The sequence below is a fragment of the Schistocerca cancellata genome, chromosome 3 (genome assembly GCF_023864275.1).
Source record: "Schistocerca cancellata isolate TAMUIC-IGC-003103 chromosome 3, iqSchCanc2.1, whole genome shotgun sequence".
Lineage (NCBI taxonomy): Eukaryota > Metazoa > Arthropoda > Insecta > Orthoptera > Acrididae > Schistocerca > Schistocerca cancellata.
The window spans coordinates 41,420,801-41,443,521 of record NC_064628.1 but is presented as its reverse complement, the minus strand read 5'-3'; the positions used below and the strand labels follow the sequence as shown (position 1 = coordinate 41,443,521).

At 43.3% G+C, this 22,721-nt stretch overlaps 1 protein-coding gene across 1 annotated transcript in view; it reads right to left on the bottom strand.

Moving 5' to 3' along the window:
• LOC126176872 (cytochrome P450 4C1-like) overlaps positions 1 to 22,721 on the bottom strand; it is a 292,368-nt gene that overhangs the window by 54,706 nt on the left and 214,941 nt on the right. The window contains exon 5 of the mRNA XM_049924065.1: positions 17,651 to 17,851. Coding sequence (XP_049780022.1) covers positions 17,651 to 17,851 — 201 coding nt within the window. The remainder of the gene's footprint in view (positions 1 to 17,650; positions 17,852 to 22,721) is intronic.

Here is a 22,721-nt window from a genome sequence, read left to right as displayed (position 1 = left end):
ACATCAGTGAACTAGAAACTAGCTCATTACACTAAACGTAGGAGCAAAATATAAGATGATAAGTCTGCCCACCAACAGAGGCGGGGCGCTGGTTAGCAAGCTGGACTTGCATTCTGGAGAGTGTCTGTTCAAATACTCGTCCGGCCATCCAGATTTAAATTTTCTGTGATTTCATAAATCGCTTATGGTACGAGGTGTGAACAAAACTACGGAGAATGAATTTTTCTAGCAGTAACTGCAGACACTACAACCATTTAGAACGCGTTCTGATTTGTCAACGTCCAGAGACGCTAGAGTGAGATTGTGTTTACCGCGCCTGTCGCACATCGTGGATTACGAACAACCCGTGACCATTAAGATCTGTTATAAGTTGAAAAAATGGGTCGGTAGAGGACGAGCACGTTAAACGATAATTTGCAAGTGCAAAGTTTGTTCTCAGACTTATGCGTGGAGAACAGAAGGAATATCGTGTGTCAGTTTGCACGGAGTTGAAGGATTGCGTTCATTCAGTGCCGGCCGATGTGGCCGAGCGGTTGTAGGTGCTTCAATCCGGAACCGCGCGAGTGCTACGGTCGCAGGTTCGACTCCTGCCCCGGGCATGGATGTGTGTGATGTCCTTAGGTTAGTTAGGTTTAAGTAGTTCTAAGTTCTAGGGGACTAATGACCTCAGATCTTAAGTCCCGAAGTGCTCCAAGCCATTTGAACCATTTTCGTTCATTCAGATCCGGACTTCATGTCCAAAATTCTTACTGGAGACGAATCTGCGGTCTGTGGGCATGACTCTGAGACGGAAATTCAGAGTTCTCAATGGATCTCCTCGCCCTAAACAGGCACCTCAGTCAAAATCTAATATCAAAGTCAATCTCATTGTTTTTCCGACATCAAGGACATAGTGCGAGGTGAGTTCGTTCCTAGGGGAATAACTGTAAACGCCGAATTTTACGAAGGCGTACTGCAATGACTCTGAAAGGATGGACGAAGAAAGAGACCAGAAACATTCGCCGATGGCTTTCTTCATCACGACATCACGCCGTATTACACCTCGCGAGTTTTTGGCAGGAAAAAGTTTTCCTGTCTGTCCACGTCCGCCTTACTCACCAGATTTAGCACGCTAGGTTTTTCTGGCTCATCCTAAAAATTAAAACCGTGCTAAAAGGGAAGCGTTTTGACATCATGCCTGACATTGAGAGGACAATGACAGAGCAGCTGTGAACGTCCTTCCAAAATTAGCCTTTCAGAAATGCTTCCAGTCGTGTATTCAACTTTGGGATAAGTGAATTGCTAGCTACGCATAGTAGCTCGAAGGAGACTACATCAAATTCCACGCAAGCTTATTACTTTATTTGTAATACAATTATCCACCGTATTTTTTGATAACACATCACATGTTTTAATTTCACACACTACATAACTAAGAATTTTTATTTGATTGGCTGCAAAGTAAATTTTTGTGTGATGGCTTTAGTGGGAAAATTGCCTGTCACTCGCGGATGACAAATTTTTCAACAAATACCTAATCTTTTTAACTTTGTGGTGTGCCATGTGTAGTATCTAGTGAAATATACACTCCTGGAAATTGAAATAAGAACACCGTGAATTCATTGTCCCAGGAAGGGGAAACTTTATTGACACATTCCTGGGGTCAGATACATCACATGATCACACTGACAGAACCACAGGCACATAGACACAGGCAACAGAGCATGCACAATGTCGGCACTAGTACAGTGTATATCCACCTTTCGCAGCAATGCAGGCTGCTATTCTCCCATGGAGACGATCGTAGAGATGCTGGATGTAGTCCTGTGGAACGGCTTGCCATGCCATTTCTACCTGGCGCCTCAGTTGGACCAGCGTTCGTGCTGGACGTGCAGACCGCGTGAGACGACGCTTCATCCAGTCCCAAACATGCTCAATGGGGGACAGATCCGGAGATCTTGCTGGCCAGGGTAGTTGACTTACACCTTCTAGAGCACGTTGGGTGGCACGGGATACATGCGGACGTGCATTGTCCTGTTGGAACAGCAAGTTCCCTTGCCGGTCTAGGAATGGTAGAACGATGGGTTCGATGACGGTTTGGATGTACCGTGCACTATTCAGTGTCCCCTCGACGATCACCAGTGGTGTACGGCCAGTGTAGGAGATCGCTCCCCACACCATGGTGTCGGGTGTTGGCCCTGTGTGCCTCGGTCGTATGCAGTCCTGATTGTGGCGCTCACCTGCACGGCGCCAAACACGCGTACGACCATCATTGGCACCAAGGCAGAAGCGACTCTCATCGCTGAAGACGACACGTCTCCATTCGTCCCTCCATTCACGCTCACGCCTGTCGCGACACCACTGGAGGCGGGCTGCACGATGTTGGGGCGTGAGCGGAAGACGGCCTAACGGTGTGCGGGACTGTAGCCCAGCTTCATGGAGACGGTTGCGAATGGTCCTCGCCGATACCCCAGGAGCAACAGTGTCCCTAATTTGCTGGGAAGTGGTGGTGCGGTCCCCTACGGCACTGCGTAGGATCCTACGGTCTTAGCGTGCATCCGTGCGTCGCTGCGGTCCGGTCCCAGGTCGACGGGCACGTGCACCTTCCGCCGACCACTGGCGACAACATCGATGTACTGTGGAGACCTCACGCCCCACGTGTTGACCAATTCGGCGGTGCGTCCACCCGGCCTCCCGCATGCCCACTATACGCCCTCGCTCAAAGTCCGTCAACTGCACATACGGTTCACGTCCACGCTGTCGCGGCATGCTACCAGTGTTAAAGACTGCGATGGAGCTCCGTATGCCACGGCAAACTGGCTGACACTGACGACGGCGGTGCACAAATGCTGCGCAGCTAGCGCCATTCGACGGCCAACACCGCGGTTCCTGGCGTGTCCGCTGTGCCGTGCGTGTGATCATTGCTTGTACAGCCCTCTCGCAGTGTCCGGAGCAAGTATGGTGGGTCTGACACACCGGTGTCAATGTGTTCTTTTTTCCATTTCCAGGAGTGTATATTAATAATAAAATTTAAAAAATAATTAATTGTCTGAACAACTAAGAGAACATCGAAAAATAAAGTCAAGAAATATATATACAGTTAAGACTCACTGGCCATTTGACAATCTTCTTCTGTGCGGATGCACAAACAGTGCCCGAACTCTTACGGGAATCGGCAACGCGCCGCGAGTAATGAGTATAATGGGCAAGGGCACTATGAATATAGTGCGGGACAATAAGTTGCGAATGTGGGTCTCACGGGAGGCGTGCCATAGATAAGACCGTGCCGTCGCACTATCCTCTGTGTCCTCGGTGTTTCAGATGGATAGAGTGTCTGCCATGTAAGACGGAGATCCCGGGTTCGAGTCCCGGTCGGGGCACACATTTTCAACTGTCCCCGTTGACTTATATCAACGCCTGTATGCAGCTAAGGATATTCATTTCATTGTAAACTCAAGAAAGATACACGAAAACATGGGTCGAAGTCGTGGCAATATCAGTGGATCTCGATGAACGAGAAACGATCTAAAGATAGTGAAACGTCCCCTTAGAAAAATTATAGAAGACTGTGCTTAAACTGACACACAATATTTTTAGCACAACGCAATCTGACTATCAAAGATCCCTGCAAAAGAATGGCCCTGAGTAACATTAAACTATACCTTTCAGAAATCACTTACCTCACAAAAATCTTCATTACTCGAACTACTGCAATACAGCGAGCGCCACTACTGCCAGCTAAATAAAAGATTCAAACTACGGAAGGCACTAACTACTGATAGGCATAGTTAGCAAATGAAAGATGTTAATAGAGAACAAACATTGTATTTACCTTAATAGTCATAATATATATAGCAGTTCATGACAAATTATCAAAACTCCGCCATCTCTCTCCCCACATCCACCACTGCTGGCGGCTCACCTCCAACTGCGCACCGCTGCGCGCTGTTCACATCCAGCTGCCGCTGCCCAACACTACAATGGCAGACAACAATGCAAACTAGCCACAGACTGCACACAGCACAGCCAGTGATTTTCATACAGAGCGCTGCGTAACGTTGCCAATAAGAAAACATAAACAGCCTACTTACATAGTCTACATTCCTGGCAAGGAGAACATTGTTGCGGACGCACTGTCACGCGCACCGGCTGGGCTTGAGAAAAGTAACACAGAAGGCAACCTCTAGAAAAATTTCAGTATTCTTTACATTCAGAAAGTCGCCTTTGAAAACTTCATCATCACAATCTCTACCAGGACTACAGTGGGCCTGTCCACAATTTCTACAAGGACTGCAGTGGGTCTGCACCTCTGGTGGCCCACCAATACCATATTCTCTACCAGGACTACAGTGGGTCTACTCTGTGAGGACCTACCTACCTATATTCTTCAAAACTTCGACTGACTCTGCTGTGGGTTTGCTCTGTTGTGGCCCATTACCTGTCTGCATGTCAAGAGTCAGCACTGTCTTTCCGTTGGAAGGACAACACTACTTCTTCAAGACTGCATGGAAATCCGCTACTTCTGTGTGCAATTTCTTTTACTAATGAGACTTTGTGAAAAAAACCTGTAATTGCTATTATGATGAATGATCAGGACTATCTTTATGGACTATGAGAAAATTTTAGCTTTTGACCAACAGTGTATCAATAAGTGTGTGCATTTGATTTTGTAATTACGATTATGAAAAATTTTAACAAATATGTATTGCCCAGTGCCCAAAACAATTTGTAAAATTTTTTGTGGGGAGCATGAGGGCTATGTAAGTAGGCTGTTTATGTTTTCTTATTGGCAACGTTACGCAGCGCTCTGTATGAAAATCACTGGCTGTGCTGTGTGCAGTCTGTGGCTAGTTTGCATTGTTGTCTGCCATTGTAGTGTTGGGCAGCGGCAGCTGGATGTGAACAGCGCGCAGCGGTGCGCAGTTGGAGGTGAGCCGCCAGCAGTGGTGGATGTGGGGAGAGAGATGGCGGAGTTTTGATAATTTGTCATGAACTGCTATATATATTATGACTATTAAGGTAAATACAATGTTTGTTCTCTATTAACATCTTTCATTTGCTAACTATGCCTATCAGTAGTTAGTGCCTTCCATAGTTTGAATCTTTTATTTAGCTGGCAGTAGTGGCGCTCGCTGTATTGCAGTAGTTCGAGTAATGAAGATTTTTGTGAGGTAAGTGATTTCTGAAAGGTATAGTTTAATGTTACTCAGGGCCATTCTTTTGCAGGGATCTTTGATAGTCAGATTGCGTTGCGCTAAAAATATTGTGTGTCAGTCTTCCATAATTTTTCTAAGGGGACGTTTCAATAGGAGCAGACTTTAAGTTCATCAGCGTGTACACCGACAGAGGTGGCACTGTGGTTACTTAGCACACCGGAGGGTGATTGTTCAAATCTTCGTCCGGCCATCCGGATTTAGGTTTTTCGGGATTTCCTTAAATAGCTTAAAAAACTAAAGTAAACTCCATCCAAACAGGCCTTGGAAGGCCCAACGGTACCGACCGGCCGCCGTGTCATCCTCAGATCACAGGCGTCACTGGATGCGGATGTGGAGGGGCATGTGGTCAGCACACCGCTCTCCCGGCCGTATGTGTGTTTACGAGATCGGAGCCGCTACTTCTCAATCAAGCAGCTCCTTGCGGGCTTTCAAAAAACGTATGAAATGAATGGCACCCAACTACGCACCCTCCAACTCAGAGTTGCAGTATTAAAAGTTTTGGCTGGTTTCGTTGTCTAGGTGCCGGGATACGATGTTGCCGTATTACAAGCCGAATACTGCTGAGTCTACAGTATGCAATATGAATAGACACATGAATCGAATGGTCGAAGGTTCCTATCACTCGGCAATTGCGAATTAATCTAGAAATTTATAAATGAAAGATTGCAATTAAATAAAATCTGCAGATACTATCTTAACGACTTTAAATGGTAAGTACGATATTAGAAGTACTTTTGAGAATGCGGTATATTTCTGCAAAACACTTTTTGGTGTCGATAGTCCAGCAATTAAATAAAATACAACTTGAATAACAGGGAAACAGTAGATTCGTACTGCACGTAATCAGTTATGAACAACTACATAGCTCGCGAGATATTCACTTCTAAACACATATTACGTCCTCACTGCAGAAGCCACGGAAATCAGACAAGAGCACAGGTCGGGACTCCGAAATATTTCTATTTCTCGCTATCACGCGCAAACTGCTCTACTCCAACCAAGTCTTTCCAGCCACTGTGCGTCCGCTGCGCCGTCCAGCACTTTCCGTGTCCTGCCCCGTACTCTCCAGAACAACCTCGTGTCCTCCGGAAACGATGCTTCCATCCAGTCTCCCCATTCACGAGCGCTGTGATTGGCTAGAACGCTCTCGCCAAGGAACCCCCACACATATTTAAGCACGTACGAAATACTGGAGTTACATTTAAATAACCGAAATTAAATAAATGTTCCTACGCCTGGACCATAAACACGCTCTAACACACATTATTAAATACATAAGCAACTAAATACACATATATCAAAAGAAAGGAAGAAAATGTAGGCCAGGAGCCTAATGTCTCTGTGCTTTCTAAGATACAGTAAATAATTGACCAGTTTCTTCATGAATAGCGTATATCGGATATTAACAAAGATATGGATGAATCAATATATTTATAAGCATGCTGCTACCGTTTTCTCGTGCAATAGTGGAGTACATATGGCCTGACGCGATAGATAGTAGTCGGCCATTTTGACCTCCAATAACTCATTTACTATTTAAGTTACATGCCTGAAATTCAGGTATTGTTGAAAGGAAAGTGCGAGTATTAGTTGAGGACCAACTGGATGAAAATCAGTGTGGGTTTAGGCCTCTTAGAGGTTGTCAGGACCAGATCTTTAGCTTACGGCAAATAATGGAGAAGTGTTATGAGTGGAACAGAGAATTGTATCTATGCTTTAAAGATCTAGAAAAGGCATATGACCGGGTTCCTAGGAGGAAGTTATTGTCTGTTCTACAAGGTTACGGAATAGGAGGCAAACTTTTGCAAGCAATTAAAGGTCTTTACATGGACAGTCAGGCAGCAGTTAGAGTTGACGGTAAATTGAGTTCATGGTTCAGAGTAGTTTCAGGGGTAAGACAAGGCTGCAACCTGTCTCCACTCTTGTTCATATTATTTATGGATCATATGTTGAAAACAATAGACTGGCTGGGTGAGATTAAGATATGTGAACACAAAATAAGCAGTCTTGCATATGCGGATGACTTAGTTGTGATGGCAGATTCGATTGAAAGTTTGCAAAGTAATATTTCAGAGCTAGATCAGAAATGTAAGGACTATGGTATAAAGATTAGCATCTCCAAAACGAAAGTAATGTCAGTGGGAAAGAAATATAAACGGATTGAGTGCCAAATAGGAGGAACAAAGTTAGAACAGGTGGACGGTTTCAAGTACTTAGGATGCATATTCTCACAGGATGGCAACATCGTGAAAGAACTGGAATCAAGGTGTAGCAAAGCTAATGCAGTGAGCGCTCAGCTACGATCTACTCTCTTCTGCAAGAAGGAAGTCAGTACCAAGACTAAGTTATCTGTGCACCGTTCAATCTTTCGACCAACTTTGTTATATGGGAGCGAAATCTGGGTGGATTCAGGTTACCTTATCAACAAGGTTGAGGTTACGGATATGAAAGTAGCTAGGATGACTGCAGGTACTAGTAGATGGGAACAATGGCTGGAGGGTGTCCACAATGAGGAAACCAAAGAAAAACTGGGAATGAACTCTATAGATGTAGCAGTCAGGGCGAACAGGCTTAGATGGTGGGGTCATGTTACACACATGGGAGAAGCAAGGTTACCCAAGAGACTCATGGATTCAGCAGTAGAGGGTAGGAGGAGTCGGGGCAGACCGAGGAGAAGGTACCTGGATTCGGTTAAGAATGATTTTTGAAGTAATAGGTTTAACATCAGAAGAGGCACCAAAGTTAGCACTGAATAGGGGATCATGGAGGAACTGTATAAGGGGGGCTATGCTCCAGACTGAACGCTGAAAGGCATAATCAGTCTTAAATGATGATGATGATGATGATGATGCCTGAAATTCAGACCAATTTAGGTTTACGCTAATAGCTTTCTGAAGACACGGCGATCGACAAAATCGGATGAAGATTTTATGTTTTTGAAATTTGTTGCTGGATGTTACTTGTATAATTTACTGTCAGATACTAAACTTTAAACTAATGAAGATACGAGGGCAGTTCAATAAGTAATGCAATACATTTTTTTCTGAAACAGGGGTTGTTTTATTCAGCATTGAAATACACCAGGTTATTCCCCAATCTCTTAGCTACACAACACTATTTTTCAACGTAATCTCCATTCAATGCTACGGCCTTACGCCAGCTTGAAATGAGGGCCTGTATGCCTGCACGGTACCATTCCACTGGTCGATGTAGACGCCAACGTCGTACTGCATCAATAACTTCTTCATCATCCGCGTAGTGCCTCCCACGGATTGCGTCCTTCGTTGGGCCAAACATATGGAAATCCGACGGTGCGAGATCCGGGCTGTAGGGTGCATGAGGAAGAACAGTCCACTGAAGTTTTGTGAGCTCCTCTCGGGTGCGAAGACTTGTGTGAGGTCTTGCGTTGTCATGAAGAAGGAGAAGTTCGTTCAGATTTTTGTGCCTACGAACACGCTGAAGTCGTTTCTTCAATTTCTGAAGAGTAGCACAATACACTTCAGAGTTGATCGTTTGACCATGGGGAAGGACATCGAACAGAATAACCCCTTCAGCGTCCCAGAAGACTGTAACCATGACTTTACCGGCTGAGGGTATGGCTTTAAACGTTTTCTCGGTAGGGGAGTGGGTGTGGCGCCACTCCATTGATTGCCGTTTTGTTTCAGGTTCGAAGTGATGAACCCATGTTTCATCGCCTGTAACAATCTTTGACAAGAAATTGTCACCCTCAGCCACATGACGAGCAAGCAATTCCGCACAGATGGTTCTCCTTTGCTCTTTATGGTGTTCGGTTAGACAACGAGGGACCGAGTGGGAACAAACCTTTGAATATCCCAACTGGTGAACAATTGTGACAGCACTACCAACAGAGATGTCAAGTTGAGCACTGAGTTGTTTGATGGTGATCCGTCGATCATCTCGAACGAGTGTGTGTTCGCACGCTCGGCCATTGCAGGAGTCACAGCTGTGCACGGCCGGCCTGCACGCGGGAGATCAGACAGTCTCGCTTGACCTTGCGGCGATGATGACACACGCTTTGCCCAACGTCTCACCGTGCTTTTGTCCACTGCCAGATCACCGTAGACATTCTGCAAGCGCCTATGAATATCTGAGATGCCCTGGTTTTCCGCCAAAAGAAACTCGATCACTGCCCGCTGTTTGCAACGCACATCCGTTACAGACGCCATTTTAACAGCTCCGTACAGCGCTGCCACCTATCGGAAGTCAATGAAACTATAGGAGACGAAGCGGGAATGTTTGAAAATATTCCACAAGAAATTTCCGGTTTTTTCAACCAAAATTGGCCGAGAAAAAAAATGTGTTGCATTACTTATTGAACTGCCCTCGTATTTAAGTTACATGCCTGAAATTCATACCAATTTAGGTTCACGCTAATAGCTTTCTAAAGACACGGGGATCGACAAAATCGGATGAAGATTTTATGTTTTTGAAATTTGTTGCTGGATGTTACTTGTATAATTTACTGTCAGATACTAAACTTTAAACTAATGAAGATATTGAAAATCTGATTACAGCATCAGAACCGTCGTGCAAATAATAGTAATATACATGTTTCTCTTTGAGGTATCATGATTCATCTGGTTACTGTTAATTTCTATACGAACTGCGAAATGTCTGCCATTAAGGCTTCACAAAGTCCTACACCTTTGGCAGTCCCGGCGTGTCTCCTTCATCGAGACAGAGCTCCGTCCTCGTCACAGCGGAATTCCCAGCCGCGCGGCCCAGGGACCACGTGCTCCCGCCGGCCTGCAGAGCCACCGCTAGTCGAACGGCCCGAGCGGTGGCCGCTACCTGGGAGGATGCTACGACGGCAGTTCAATAAGTAATGCAACACATTTTTTTTTCTCGGCCAATTTTGGTTGAAAAAACCGGAAATTTCTTGTGGAATATTTTCAAACATTCCCGCTTCGTCTCGTATAGTTTCATTGACTACCGACAGGTGGCAGCGCTGTACGGAGCTGTTAAAATGGCGTCTGTAACGGATGTGCGTTGCAAACAACGGGCAGTGATCGAGTTTCTTTCGGCGGAAAACCAGGGCATCTCAGATATTCATAGGCGCTTGCAGAATGTCTACGGTGATCTGGCAGTGGACAAAAGCACGGTGAGTCGTTGGGCAAAGCGTGTGTCATCATCGCCGCAAGGTCAAGCGAGACTGTCTGATCTCCCGCGTGCGGGCCGGCCGTGCACAGCTGTGACTCCTGCAATGGCGGGGCGTGCGAACACACACTCGTTCGAGATGATCGACGGATCACCATCAAACAACTCAGTGCTCAACTTGACATCTCTGTTGGTAGTGCTGTCACAATTGTTCACCAGTTGGGATATTCAAAGGTTTGCTCCCGCTGGGTCCCTCGTTGTCTAACCGAACACCATAAAGAGCAAAGGAGAACCATCTGTGCGGAATTGCTTGCTCGTCATGTGGCTGAGGGTGACAATTTCTTGTCAAAGATTGTTACAGGCGATGAAACATGGGTTCATCACTTCGAACCTGAAACAAAACGGCAATCAATGGAGTTGGCTCCGACATCAGCCAGTGGAATGGTACCGTGCAGGCATACAGGCCCTCATTTCAAGGTGGCGTAAGGCCGTAGCATTGAATGGAGATTACGTTGAAAAATAGTGTTGTGTAGCTAAAAGATTGGGGAATAACCTGGTGTATTTCAATGCTGAATAAAACAACCCCTGTTTCAGAAAAAAAATGAATTGCATTACTTATTGAACTGCCCTCGTAAGTTCACCGGACTTGGATACGATGTGACGTCATTATGACGTATACACGCTACATCGAAAACGATAGAAACCGTATATCGACTATTCGACTTTTGTGAACTTTCGAGAGGTTGTGACAGGGTAGTGCTGTGCTCCGCGCCATTCGTTTAGATGTGTTTTGCGTTCCTTGCGTTTAAATCGTGTATTGTACTGTGTTTGTGTCCTGTGCGTTGTTTTTCGTTTGCTCGTCTCTAATTATGTGTTCGGCATTCGAGAGACTAATGAGAGAAAAGCTGAAAAGAGTTCAGCATCGATGACGACGGGCAATTGCGTGGTTATTGTGAATCTCAAGCAGAAATTGATGTACTTCTGACCCAGCTGAAGTGCGTCGGTTATTCGTACTAGGTGAGAAGAAGCACTCAGCAGCCAAAATCTTTAGATGCGTCAAGACACTAACCTTTGGTTAAGATTATATTGAGAAATCCACTTCCCCTCGTATTTCATTTCCGGTCGACGATTTTTCTTCAACAATTCCTCATATTTTTCTTTTTAAGTTCGAAATTGAATCATTCTACACACCAGTCATTACTGGACACTAAGGTACCTGTCTATGCGGTCCGAGTGTAAAATTACTTGGAATTATGGTTGATAAAAGACTATCTTGGGATGGACATATAAATTACTTACCTAACAAACTTGCACGAGTTCTCTTTCAGCTATATAAATTAAGAAAAAAGGTCAGCAAGAGTATGCTGCTACAATCTAATATGCACTGACAAGACCAATTGTATGAACTTATACTAAAATAGTGATAATAAATAAATATTATTTTCGGCGTAAGCGTTCAATACAACAATCACACAATCTAATCTGGTCGGGACATAAGAAGACTTCACTTTTTTACGGAACGTGTTGTCCGTGGTGTTTTCAAGGCCACGGTCAGGAATATTTCTATTAATATCCAGCTCTTTTACTTTTATTTTGGCGAAATACATATACGCTGCCACACTGAGCTGTTATCAGAATCGCACGTGTCATAATAAACCACTAGCAGACGACAGTTTAGAATCTCGAACGTTCGTAAAAGTCGATAGGTGTGTTAATCGACTAAAGTTTATGTACGTAATAATGACGTCACATCATATCCAGGATGGGTGAACTTAGCATCCTCCCGCCAACTGCAACTTTGAATATTTTCAAGGCGCCACAACTCGCCCGTTACCTCACATGCTCAGTTTGCCTCAGAAAGGCTGAGTGCACCCCTCTTGCCAACAGCGCTTGTCAGACCGGATGGTCACCCATCCAAGTGGTAGCCCAGCCCGACAGCGCTTAACTTCAGTGCTCTGACGGAAACCGGCGTTACCACTGCGGCAAGGGCGTTCACGAAACAAAATCAGGATGGCCGAAAGCGGGTTTTGAGTCGTCGTCCTTCCGAATGCGAGTCCAGTGTGCTAACCACTGTGGCACCTCGCTCGGTTAACTCGCTTAAGGTTGTCGCAAATGCCGGGATGGTTCCTTTGGAAGGACACGGCTGATTGCCTTTTTCATTTTTCTCTAATCAGAGCTTGTGCTCCTCTCTGATGACTTCGTTGTCTGGCCCCTCGTGCCGGGGGTTCGAGTCCTCCCTCGGGCATGGGTGTGTGTGTGTTGTTCGTAGCATAAGTTAATTTAAGTAGTGTGTAAGTCTAGGGATCGATGACCTCGGCAGTTTGATCCCATGGGAATTCACACACATTTGAACTTCGTTGTCGACGGGATGTTAAACACTAATCTTCCTTCCTTCCTGTTTTGAGCTTGCTAGGAAAGGAAGTGTTGGATGGCCAACTAAGAGACGTAATAGTGTTTCTATACTGGAATAAAATTAATTGTTTAACTCGCTAGCCTTATTTCAAATCCAAAGTTCGTTAGCTGAATAGGTAAAGGCCGGCCGATGTGGCCGAGCAGTTCTAGGCGCTTCAGTCTGGAACCGCACGACCACTACGGTCGTAGGTTCGAATCCTGCCTCGGGCATGGACGTGTGTGATGTCCTTAGGTTAGTTAGGTTTAAGTGGTTCTAAGTTCTAGGGGACTGATAACCTCACATTTGAACCATTTGAATAGGTAAAGGCATTTGCATCCTCTATTGTAACTTTCACATTGTTGATACTTAATGACTCATTATTACAGTTATAGAAGTTGCCTTTGTCTTCCGTGTTGGCTTCAGCCTTGCTTGGATCACTGATCATGCTAAATAATTTAGAGATCCGCTTCAGTTGTACTAATTATTTAGTCAAAACACGACCGGTTTCGGAATTTTAAAATCCCATCTTCAGGTGTATCAAATTACTGTATTCGGGAACACATAACATGCGATTGGGACAGTCAGTCATTGAGCTCCAATCGTTGCATGTTGGCGGGACCTGACTCGTAGTTGGTGTTTCTACCGTGCGGCTGCTCGACGGTGGACAGTTTCCACCACCATGCAGTGATTCGAGCTCTTACACTTGAAACGTCCCCTCACTGCAAATTGTACATGACTGTGCTTAAACTGACACACAATATTTTTTTAGCGCAACGCAATCTGACTTTCAGAAATCCCTACAAAGGAATGGCCCTGACTAACATTAACCTATACCTTTCACAAATCACTTACCTCACAAAAATCTTGGTTACTCGAACTACTGCAATACAGCAAGCGCCACTACTGCCAGCTAAATAAAAGATTCAAACTACGGAAGCCACTAACTACTGATAGGGAAAGTTAGCAAATGAAAGATTTTAATAGAGAGCAAACAATGTATTTACCTTAATAGTCATAATATATATATCAGTTCATGACATTCAGTCTAACAAATTTCAAAACTCCGCCATCTCTCTCCCCACATCCACCACTGCTGGCGGCTCACCTCCAACTGCGCAACGCTACGCGCTGTTCACATCCAGCTGCCGCTGCCCAACGCTACAATGGCAGACAACAATGCAAACTAGCCACAGACTGCACACAGCACAGCCAGTGATTTTCATACAGAGCGCTACGTAACGTTGCCAATAAGAAAACATAAACAGCCTACTTACATAGCCCCCATGCTCCCCACAAAAAATTTTACAAATTGTTTTGGGCAGTGGCCAATAATGATTTGATAAAATTTTTTATAATTACAATAACAAAGATATCAAATGCAGACACTTATTGATACAATGTTGGTCAAAAGCTAAAATTTTCTCACCGTCCCATAAAGACAGTCCTGATCATTCATCACAGTATTAATTACCATTTTATGCACAAAGTCTGAGCAGTAAATGAAAATGCACACGGAAGTACTGGATTTCCATGCAGTCTTGTAGAAGTAGTGTTGTCCTTCCAACGGAAAGACAGTGCTGACTCTTGACATGCAGACAGGTAATGGGCCACAACAGAGTAAACCCACAGCAGAGTCAGTCGAAGTTTTGAAGTATATTGGTAGGTAGGTCGTCACAGAGTAGACCCACTGTAGTCCTGGTAGAGATTATGGTATTGGTGGGCCACCAGAGGTGCAGACCCACTGCAGTCCTTGTAGAAATAATGGTACTGGTGAGTCAGCAAAGGTGTAGACCCACTGTAGTCCTTGTATAGATGGCCAGCAGCCATCTGTTGTGACTGTGCAGGTGCACAATCACCATCGAAGAGTCTTGCGGAGAATAAAGCAAGTTCATAATCACCACTTGTGCAATCACAAAGTTTTTGGAATTGTCCTTAGAACCAGCAATGCTGTTATCCAATCCCTTGCTGAATTAGTAACACACGTGCAAACACTAACAGTCCCTACTTCTCGCATATTGTCCATATACTATGACCAACAGAAACGTGTGCACTGAAATGCAACTTACAAGTTACTAATATGATGAACTGGTGTCAATTACAATTTTGTAACATAAGAATACAATTACAAAGATACAGAAAACATCATTAAAGAACATAACAATACAGATAACATTTGTAGTAATAGGGGCTTTACGAAAGAATCGAACTAACATATACACCACTGTTACAGGAATTCTGACATGAGTACATACATAAAAGATCAGAATAACTTGCGAAACATCAACTTTACACATGATGAGCATTAAAACAGAACAGAATTAATAATGTCTAAACACCTTTACAAAGTAACTAACATATTATTAATGCCAATTATATTTGAGGAGAACAGTATTCCTCATCATAGTGAATGTAGCTTAGTATTAGAAGAAGAAAAACTTCTATGAAACTACACAGAGACAGGAAGAAAACAAATACACAAGGGTGCACAAACATATAGTGGGATAACACAAAAGGAAAGGACAGGGTTCGTTTTCAGTGTAAAAATAGAGAGCAAACAATGTATTTACCTTAATAGTCATAATATATATATCAGTTCATGACATTCAGTCTAACAAATTTCAAAACTCCGCCATCTCTCTCCCCACATCCACCACTGCTGGCGGCTCAGCTCCGACTGCGCAATGCTACGCGCTGTTCACATCCAGCTGCCGCTGCCCAACACTACAATGGCAGACAACATTGCAAACTAGCCACAGACTGCACACAGCACAGCCAGTGATTTTCATACAGAGCGCTACGTAACGTTGCCAATAAGAAAACATAAACAGCCTACTTACACACTGACTGGCCCGACCACATGTTATGCGTTCCCAAATACAATAATTTCATACACCTGAAGACTGGATTTTAAAATTCCGAAACCGGTCATGGTTTGCATAAATATTTAGTACAACTGAATCTGATCCCTCTGAATTAATTATTATATCTCTCAGTTGCGGATGTCCTACATACCAAATCTTGTACTGATTATACTGTTAATATAATTTAACTACTTTTTCTAAATCTCAGTAACATTCATTTAAAATCTGATTACTCACGTTCTATGTCATACAACGTGTACTAAAATAGCCAGTAACTTCAGTTAAGTGTATCTCTGGCATGTTCTTGAATTACTACGGTCAATGTATCGTATTACTACCCCAATCCTTTCTTATTATAGTGCTGCCGTTCTTGAATTTCTACCTTGAGCTCTGCTTTCATAGAAATTTCAGTTATCTGATTTATATTGGAAATATCAAGATCTTCCTTTATAGATACAGAGGCAATAGCTCTTTTTCTTGTCTTCTAACTGAAGAAACGTTCTTTACCGTTAATTTTTCCCCACGAACTCAATCAGGGCACACAATGGAGGAGGGTGACAGCTGTCCACTTTCGTACTACCCAGCTCAACACAGTGAATGAAACACTTTACCTTAAAACGTGTATGCAGTTCTTTTAATCTGTCACTAGAAAATATGGAAATCTGTGTGATGTACGGAAAGACATGCAAAGAAGATTTTGCTCTTAGAAAAGTGGGTAAAAGGAACTACAAGTTCACGTTTTCTCATAAAGAAAAATTGAAATATAAATGCACATTTTCCTTACTGAGAAAGAATGCCTCCAAAGTATGCTACAGTAAGACGATTCATTCTTGTTAAGGCTACATTGTTTAATTTTCAGTTAAGAAGAACAGTTATCGAAAACGTGACAAGAAATTTCTGCATCAGCGAAGAACTTATTGAGCTCTTCTAGCATCAATTGCCTCGCCACTCAGAGACTATAATCTGCACGTGGGATTCTGACACACACTGACATAGACACCGATTACAGTTGCGTCACTTTAGTTATTTGTATGCTGGCATATACGTCATCTATGGCATAAAGTCGGAAGTATCCTTCTTGGGGTTGCGAGTTTTTGTAAACGTTAGACAATTTCAAAATTACTTATATTTCATAACTTCGTTAAAGGGAATGAGTTCTGCACGTCATAACATTTTCAGTGCAGCTGAGTTCAGAATAAGGAACATTTCGTAATGATGGTTGTTGCAGCTGCTTAATTTTGGGTAGCTGATTCTTGGAAAAGAAGAGAACATTAAAATCGGTTAGGCTATCTTCCAATGGAGTGTAGCCATGTATGGAAGTGAAACGTGGACGATAAACAGTCTGGACAAGAAGAGAATAGAAGCTTTCGAGATGTCGTGCTACAGAAGAATGCTGAAGATTAGGTGGGTAGATCACATACTAATGAGGAGGTATTGAATAGAATTGGGGAGAAGAGGACTTTGTGGCACAACTTGACCAGAAGAAGGGATCGGTTGGTAGGACACGTTCTGAGGCATCAAGGGATCAGCAATTTAGTATTGGAGGGCAGCGTGCAGGGTAAAAAATGCTGAAGATTAGGTGGGTAGATCACATAACTAATGAGGAAGTACTGAATAGAATTGGGGAGAAGAGGAGTTTGTGGCACAACTTGACCAGAAGAAGGGATCGGTTGGTAGGACACGTTCTGAGGCATCAAGGGATCAGCAATTTAGTATTGGAGGGCAGCGTGCAGGGTAAAAAATGCTGAATATTAGGTGGGTAGATCACATAACTAATGAGGAAGTACAGAATAGAATTGGGGAGAAGAGGAGTTTGTGGCACAACTTGACCAGAAGAAGGGATCGGTTGGTAGGACACGTTCTGAGGCATCAAGGGATCAGCAATTTAGTATTGGAGGGCAGCGTGCAGGGTAAAAATGGTAGAGGGAGACCAAGAGATGAACACTCTAAGCAGATTCAGAAGGATGTAGGTTGCAGTAGGTACTGGGAGATGAAGAAGCTTGCACAGGATAGAGTAGCACGGAGAGCTGCATCAAACCAGTCTCTGGACTGAAGACCACAACAACAATAATCTTCCAACATACCTTCACGATGGCGTCGAGTACTGGAAGATGGGCAAAGTCTGCAGTGGTGACTGGCCTCAAGTAGTCGCCCCCGGTCCCGAAAACATCGTCCAGCTCGCGCTGTGCACGTTCTTGCCACTCTGGGTGCAGTCCGAGCAGAGTCATCAGGTAGCCCATTGTGTCCGCAGTTGTCTCCAAACCGGTCGAAGAAAGCGTGAGTGCCTGCGGGGGAAAGAACAGAGCGCATTTGTTCTGCCAGTCGCACATGAAAGTGCTACTTGACGCACAATACTGCTAAGTCAGACGAATGTTCGTCGTTCTTATAAAAAGAATACCACAACTTTAAAAATGTGTATTTAATGAAAGAAACATAATATAACCTTCTGTTATACATCATTACAAAGAGTACTTAAAAAGGTTTTTTTTCACTCAAAAACAAGTTCAGAGATGTTCAATATGGCCCCCTCCACACAACTTTAAAAATGTGTATTTAATGAAAGAAACATAATATAACCTTCTGTTATACATCATTACAAAGAGTATTTAAAAAGGTTTTTTTTTCACTCAAAAACAAGTTCAGAGATGTTCAATATGGCCCCCTCCAGACACTGGAGCAATATCAACCCGATACTCCAACTCGTTCCACACTCTCTGTAGCATATCAGGTGTAACAGTTTGGATAGCTGCTGTTATTTCTCGTTTCAAATCATCAATGGTGGCTGGGAGAGGTGGCCGAAACACCATATCCTTAACATACCCCCATAAGAAAAAATCGCAGGGGGTAAGATCAGGGCTTCTTGGAGGCCAGTGATGAAGTGCTCTGTCACGGGCTGCCTGGCGGCCGATCCATCGCCTCGGGTAGTTGACGTTCAGGTTTCATAACTAACCTTTTTCGTAGGACTCTCCATACAGTTGATTGTGAAATTTGCAGCTCTCTGCTAGCTCTGCGAGTCGATTTTCCTGGGCTGCGAACAAATGCTTGCTGGATGCGTGCTACATTTTCATCACTCGTTCTCGGCCGTCCAGAACTTTTCTCTTTGCACAAACACCCATTCTCTGTAAACTGTTTATACCAACGTTTAATACACCACCTATCAGGAGGTTTAACACCATACTTCGTTCGAAATGCACGCTGAACAACTGTCGTCGATTCACTTCTGCCGTACTCAATAACACAAAAAGCTTTCTGTTGAGCGGTCGCCATCTTAGCATCAACTGACGCTGACGCCTAGTCAACAGCGCCTCAAGCGAACAAATGTACAACTAAATGAAACTTTATAGCTCCCTTAATTCGCCGACAGATAGTGCTTAGCTCTGCCTTTTGTCGTTGCAGAGTTTCAAATTCCTAAAGTTGTGGTATTATTTTTGAATCACCCTGTATAATCATAATACCACCCAGAATGTGTTCGATGTCAGAACGGTATTGTTACTGTCAGATTCAATTTGTACAGAAACCAGATGGCAGTTATAAGAGTCGAGGGGCATGAAAGGGAAGCAGTGGTTGGGAAGGGAGTGAGACAGGGTTGTAGCCTCTCCCCGATGTTATTCAATCTGTATATTGAGCAAGCAGTAAAGGAAACAAAAGAAAAATTTGGAGTCGGAATTAAAATCCACGGAGAAGAAATGTAAACTTTGAGGTTCGCCGATGACATTGTAAATCTGTCAGAGACAGGAAAGGACTTGGAAGAGTAGTTGAACGGAATGGACAGTGTCTTGAGAGGAGCCTATAAGATGAACATCAACAAAAGCAAAACGAGGATAATGGAATGTAGTCGAATTAAGTCTGATAATGCTGAGGGAATTAGATTAGGAAATAAGACACTTAAAGTGGTAAATGAGTTTTGCTATTAAGGGAGCAAAATAATTGATGATGGTTGAAGTAGAGAGGATATAAAATGTAGACTGGCAATGGCAAGGAAAGCGTTTCTGAAGAAGAGAAATTTGTTAACATCGATTATAGATTTAAGTGTCAGGAAGACGTTTCTGAAAGTATTTGTATGGAGTGTAGCCATGTATGGAAGTGAAACGTGGACCGGTAATAGTTTAGACAAGAAGAGAATTAAAAACTTTCGAAATGTGGTGCTACAGAAGAATGCTGAAGATTAGATGAATAACTGATGAAGAGATGTTGAATAGAATTGGAGAGAAGAGAAATTTGTGGCACAACTTCACTAGAAGAAGGGATCGGTGGTAGGGCACATTCTGAGGCATCAAGGGATCACCAATTTTGTACTGGAGGGCAGCGTGGAGGGTAAAAATCGTATAGGGAGACCAAAGGATGAATACACTAAACAGATTCAGAAGGATGTGGGTTGCAGTAGGTACTGGGAAATGAAGAAGCTTGCACGGGATAGAGTAGCATGTAGAGCTGCATCAAACCAGTCTCTGGACTGAAGGCCACAACAACAAACAACTGTCAGATTAAACCGCCGAAATTGTTACTGCAGACCAGCATAACAATAAAGTCTGCGAAGAGATTTTTTTTTATAGAAAGTAATCTACAAGCTTGTCACAACACGACCTTGGTAATACAATGTCACTTCCATAACGATGACCGATCTGGACTGAAGCCTTTTCACGTGGTAATGATTTTAAAAATTAATTTCATCGGTATAGCTAACGTCGGCTATACGTAGGCAATGCAACTACTGAAATATCGTTTCTGTTTACTAATCTAGTTTTCGAACTTCATAGTTTTACTGTATTCTATAATGCACAATGCGACTATTCGGTGAGGTAAGATATTATTGTCGTTTTGAAGAACACTATAAGTGAAAAATGGATGACAATCATTACTTTCAATTTTATAATTATTTATTATTGTAAAACCAGTGATTGTCCCCTGGTTAAATAAAACAAGAAGAGAAAATTATTTTTGAGTCCCATCGTTAAAAAAAAAAGGTTCAAATGGCTCTGAGCACTATGAGACGTAACATCTGAGTCATCAGTCCCCTAGAACTTAGAACAACTTAAACCTCACTAACCTAAGGACATCACAAACATCCATGCCCGAGGCAGGATTCGAACCTGCGACCGTAGCGGAGTCACATCATTCTTCAAAACAACAATTACTTCATATTTAACATTTTTAAGAGCAATAATGGTCCTCAGATTTAATAAAAGGAGAAAACTAATTATTCTGAACATTCTTTGTTTTACCATTTTCAAGATAAATCAGCGAATAACAATGACAGCTTAACACCAAAGGATTATTACAATTGTCAGATGCCTAGTCGGTTCAGTACAAGTCTTGTGAATGTGACCTAATGCACTTCTCATAAATGTGGGGATTGGAGACAATTGGCCTACACTAGTAATTCTCCGGCGTGCACCCACCTCTGTTTCTTCATAAAACCAATGTCTACTATGGAAAAGCAGACAGCGACAATAGACAATACTCTAAGCGATTTTCTATGAGTTTTTGAAGATTGTAACGAGAAAATCAATAGCCCTTGCCTTCATTTCACTGTTTTCAGTATTATCAGTTTGCCGCTTAATCAGTATAGAGCCATCCGGTGAAACCAGACGGGAAGCACCAGTGGTTGTTTTTTCCTTAATTTCATCGATTAGAGTCGTACTATCACTTACCCAATACTTGTTGTCATAGACGAAAGTTTTTAGAAAGTTGGCCGAGCAGGCTAGTTATCTTATAGGCTGGACTGTTTCTACAGTTCACTATTTGGACGAACTGGTTGTTGATCCTTAAGTATCTTCAGCTATAATCTTAATTCAGGTGCAGTTGGGTTCATAATAATACATATTCTCTTTTCGGCGTCTTTTAGCAGGTAATTCACGTGTTTAGTAATATTTTTTAGTTTCTCTTGGAAGTTTGATGTTAAGTCCTTTAGTCATTTTCGACAAAAAAGCTAATCACAGTGTACTGCTCCACTTTTAATATTACGACATAATTACGTTTCTCTGCTCTTTGGCAATGGACTTCCTTTCACTAAGCTTCTTATTTATGGAACTGGCGATTAATTGGTCAGCTTTAGTCTTACGATTATTATTGTTTTGCTTTGTTCAGTTCAGTCTTTACTACTTTTAGCATCTTATGACTGACGTGACCGATTTCATTATTATTTGATTTGTCAGCTTTAGTTGCCGGCCGCGGTGGCCGTGCGGTTCTGGCGCTGCAGTCCGGAACCGCGGGACTGCTACGGTCGCAGGTTCGAATCCTGCCTCGGGCATGGGTGTGTGTGATGTCCTTAGGTTAGTTAGGTTTAAGTAGTTCTAAGTTCTAGGGGACTTATGACCTAAGATGTTGAGTCCCATAGTGCTCAGAGCCATTTTGTCAGCTTTAGTTGTCATTTTAGCGAGAACATTTATTTTCTTCATGATGTTTTCCTTAAAAGGCGGCTTAGTCCTCTATTTAGCTTTAATACTTACTCATTATCAAATGTAACGTCAGTTTTGTTAATCACCCATAGACGAAAATTGACTGATGAGGAGCCCTGTTGTTGCTTCTTCCTATCTTTGTTGCTGTTAACTGTTTATAAATTAAGATCACAGCTAAAGATAAATAAGGATCACCTTCCAGTTCGTCCAGTAGTGAACTGTACCAACAAGCGCAGAGTACAACTACACAGCTCAACCAAATTCCTAAAAAATTTAAGTCTATGAAAATAACTATTCTGTACATCATATATGCCCTGCCCCCATGAACCATGGACCTTCCCGTTGGTGGGGAGGCTTGCGTGCCTCCGCGATACAGATGGCCGTACCGTAGGTGCAACCACAACGGAGGGGTATCTGTTGAGAGGCCAGACAAACGTGTGGTTCCTGAAGAGGGGCAGCAGCCTTTTCAGTAGTGCAGGGGCAACAGTCTGGATGATTGACTGATCTGGCCTTGCAACACTAACCAAAACGGCCTTGCTGTGCTGGTACTGCGAACGGCTGAAAGCAAGGGGAAACTACAGACGTAATTTTTCCCGAGGGCATGCAGCTTTACTGTATGGTTAAATGATGATGGCATCCTCTTGGGTAAAATATTCCGGAGGTAAAATAGTCCCCCATTCGGATCTCCGGGCGGGGACTACTCGAGAGGACGTCGTTATCAGGAGAAAGAAAACTGGCGTTCTACGGATCGGAGCGT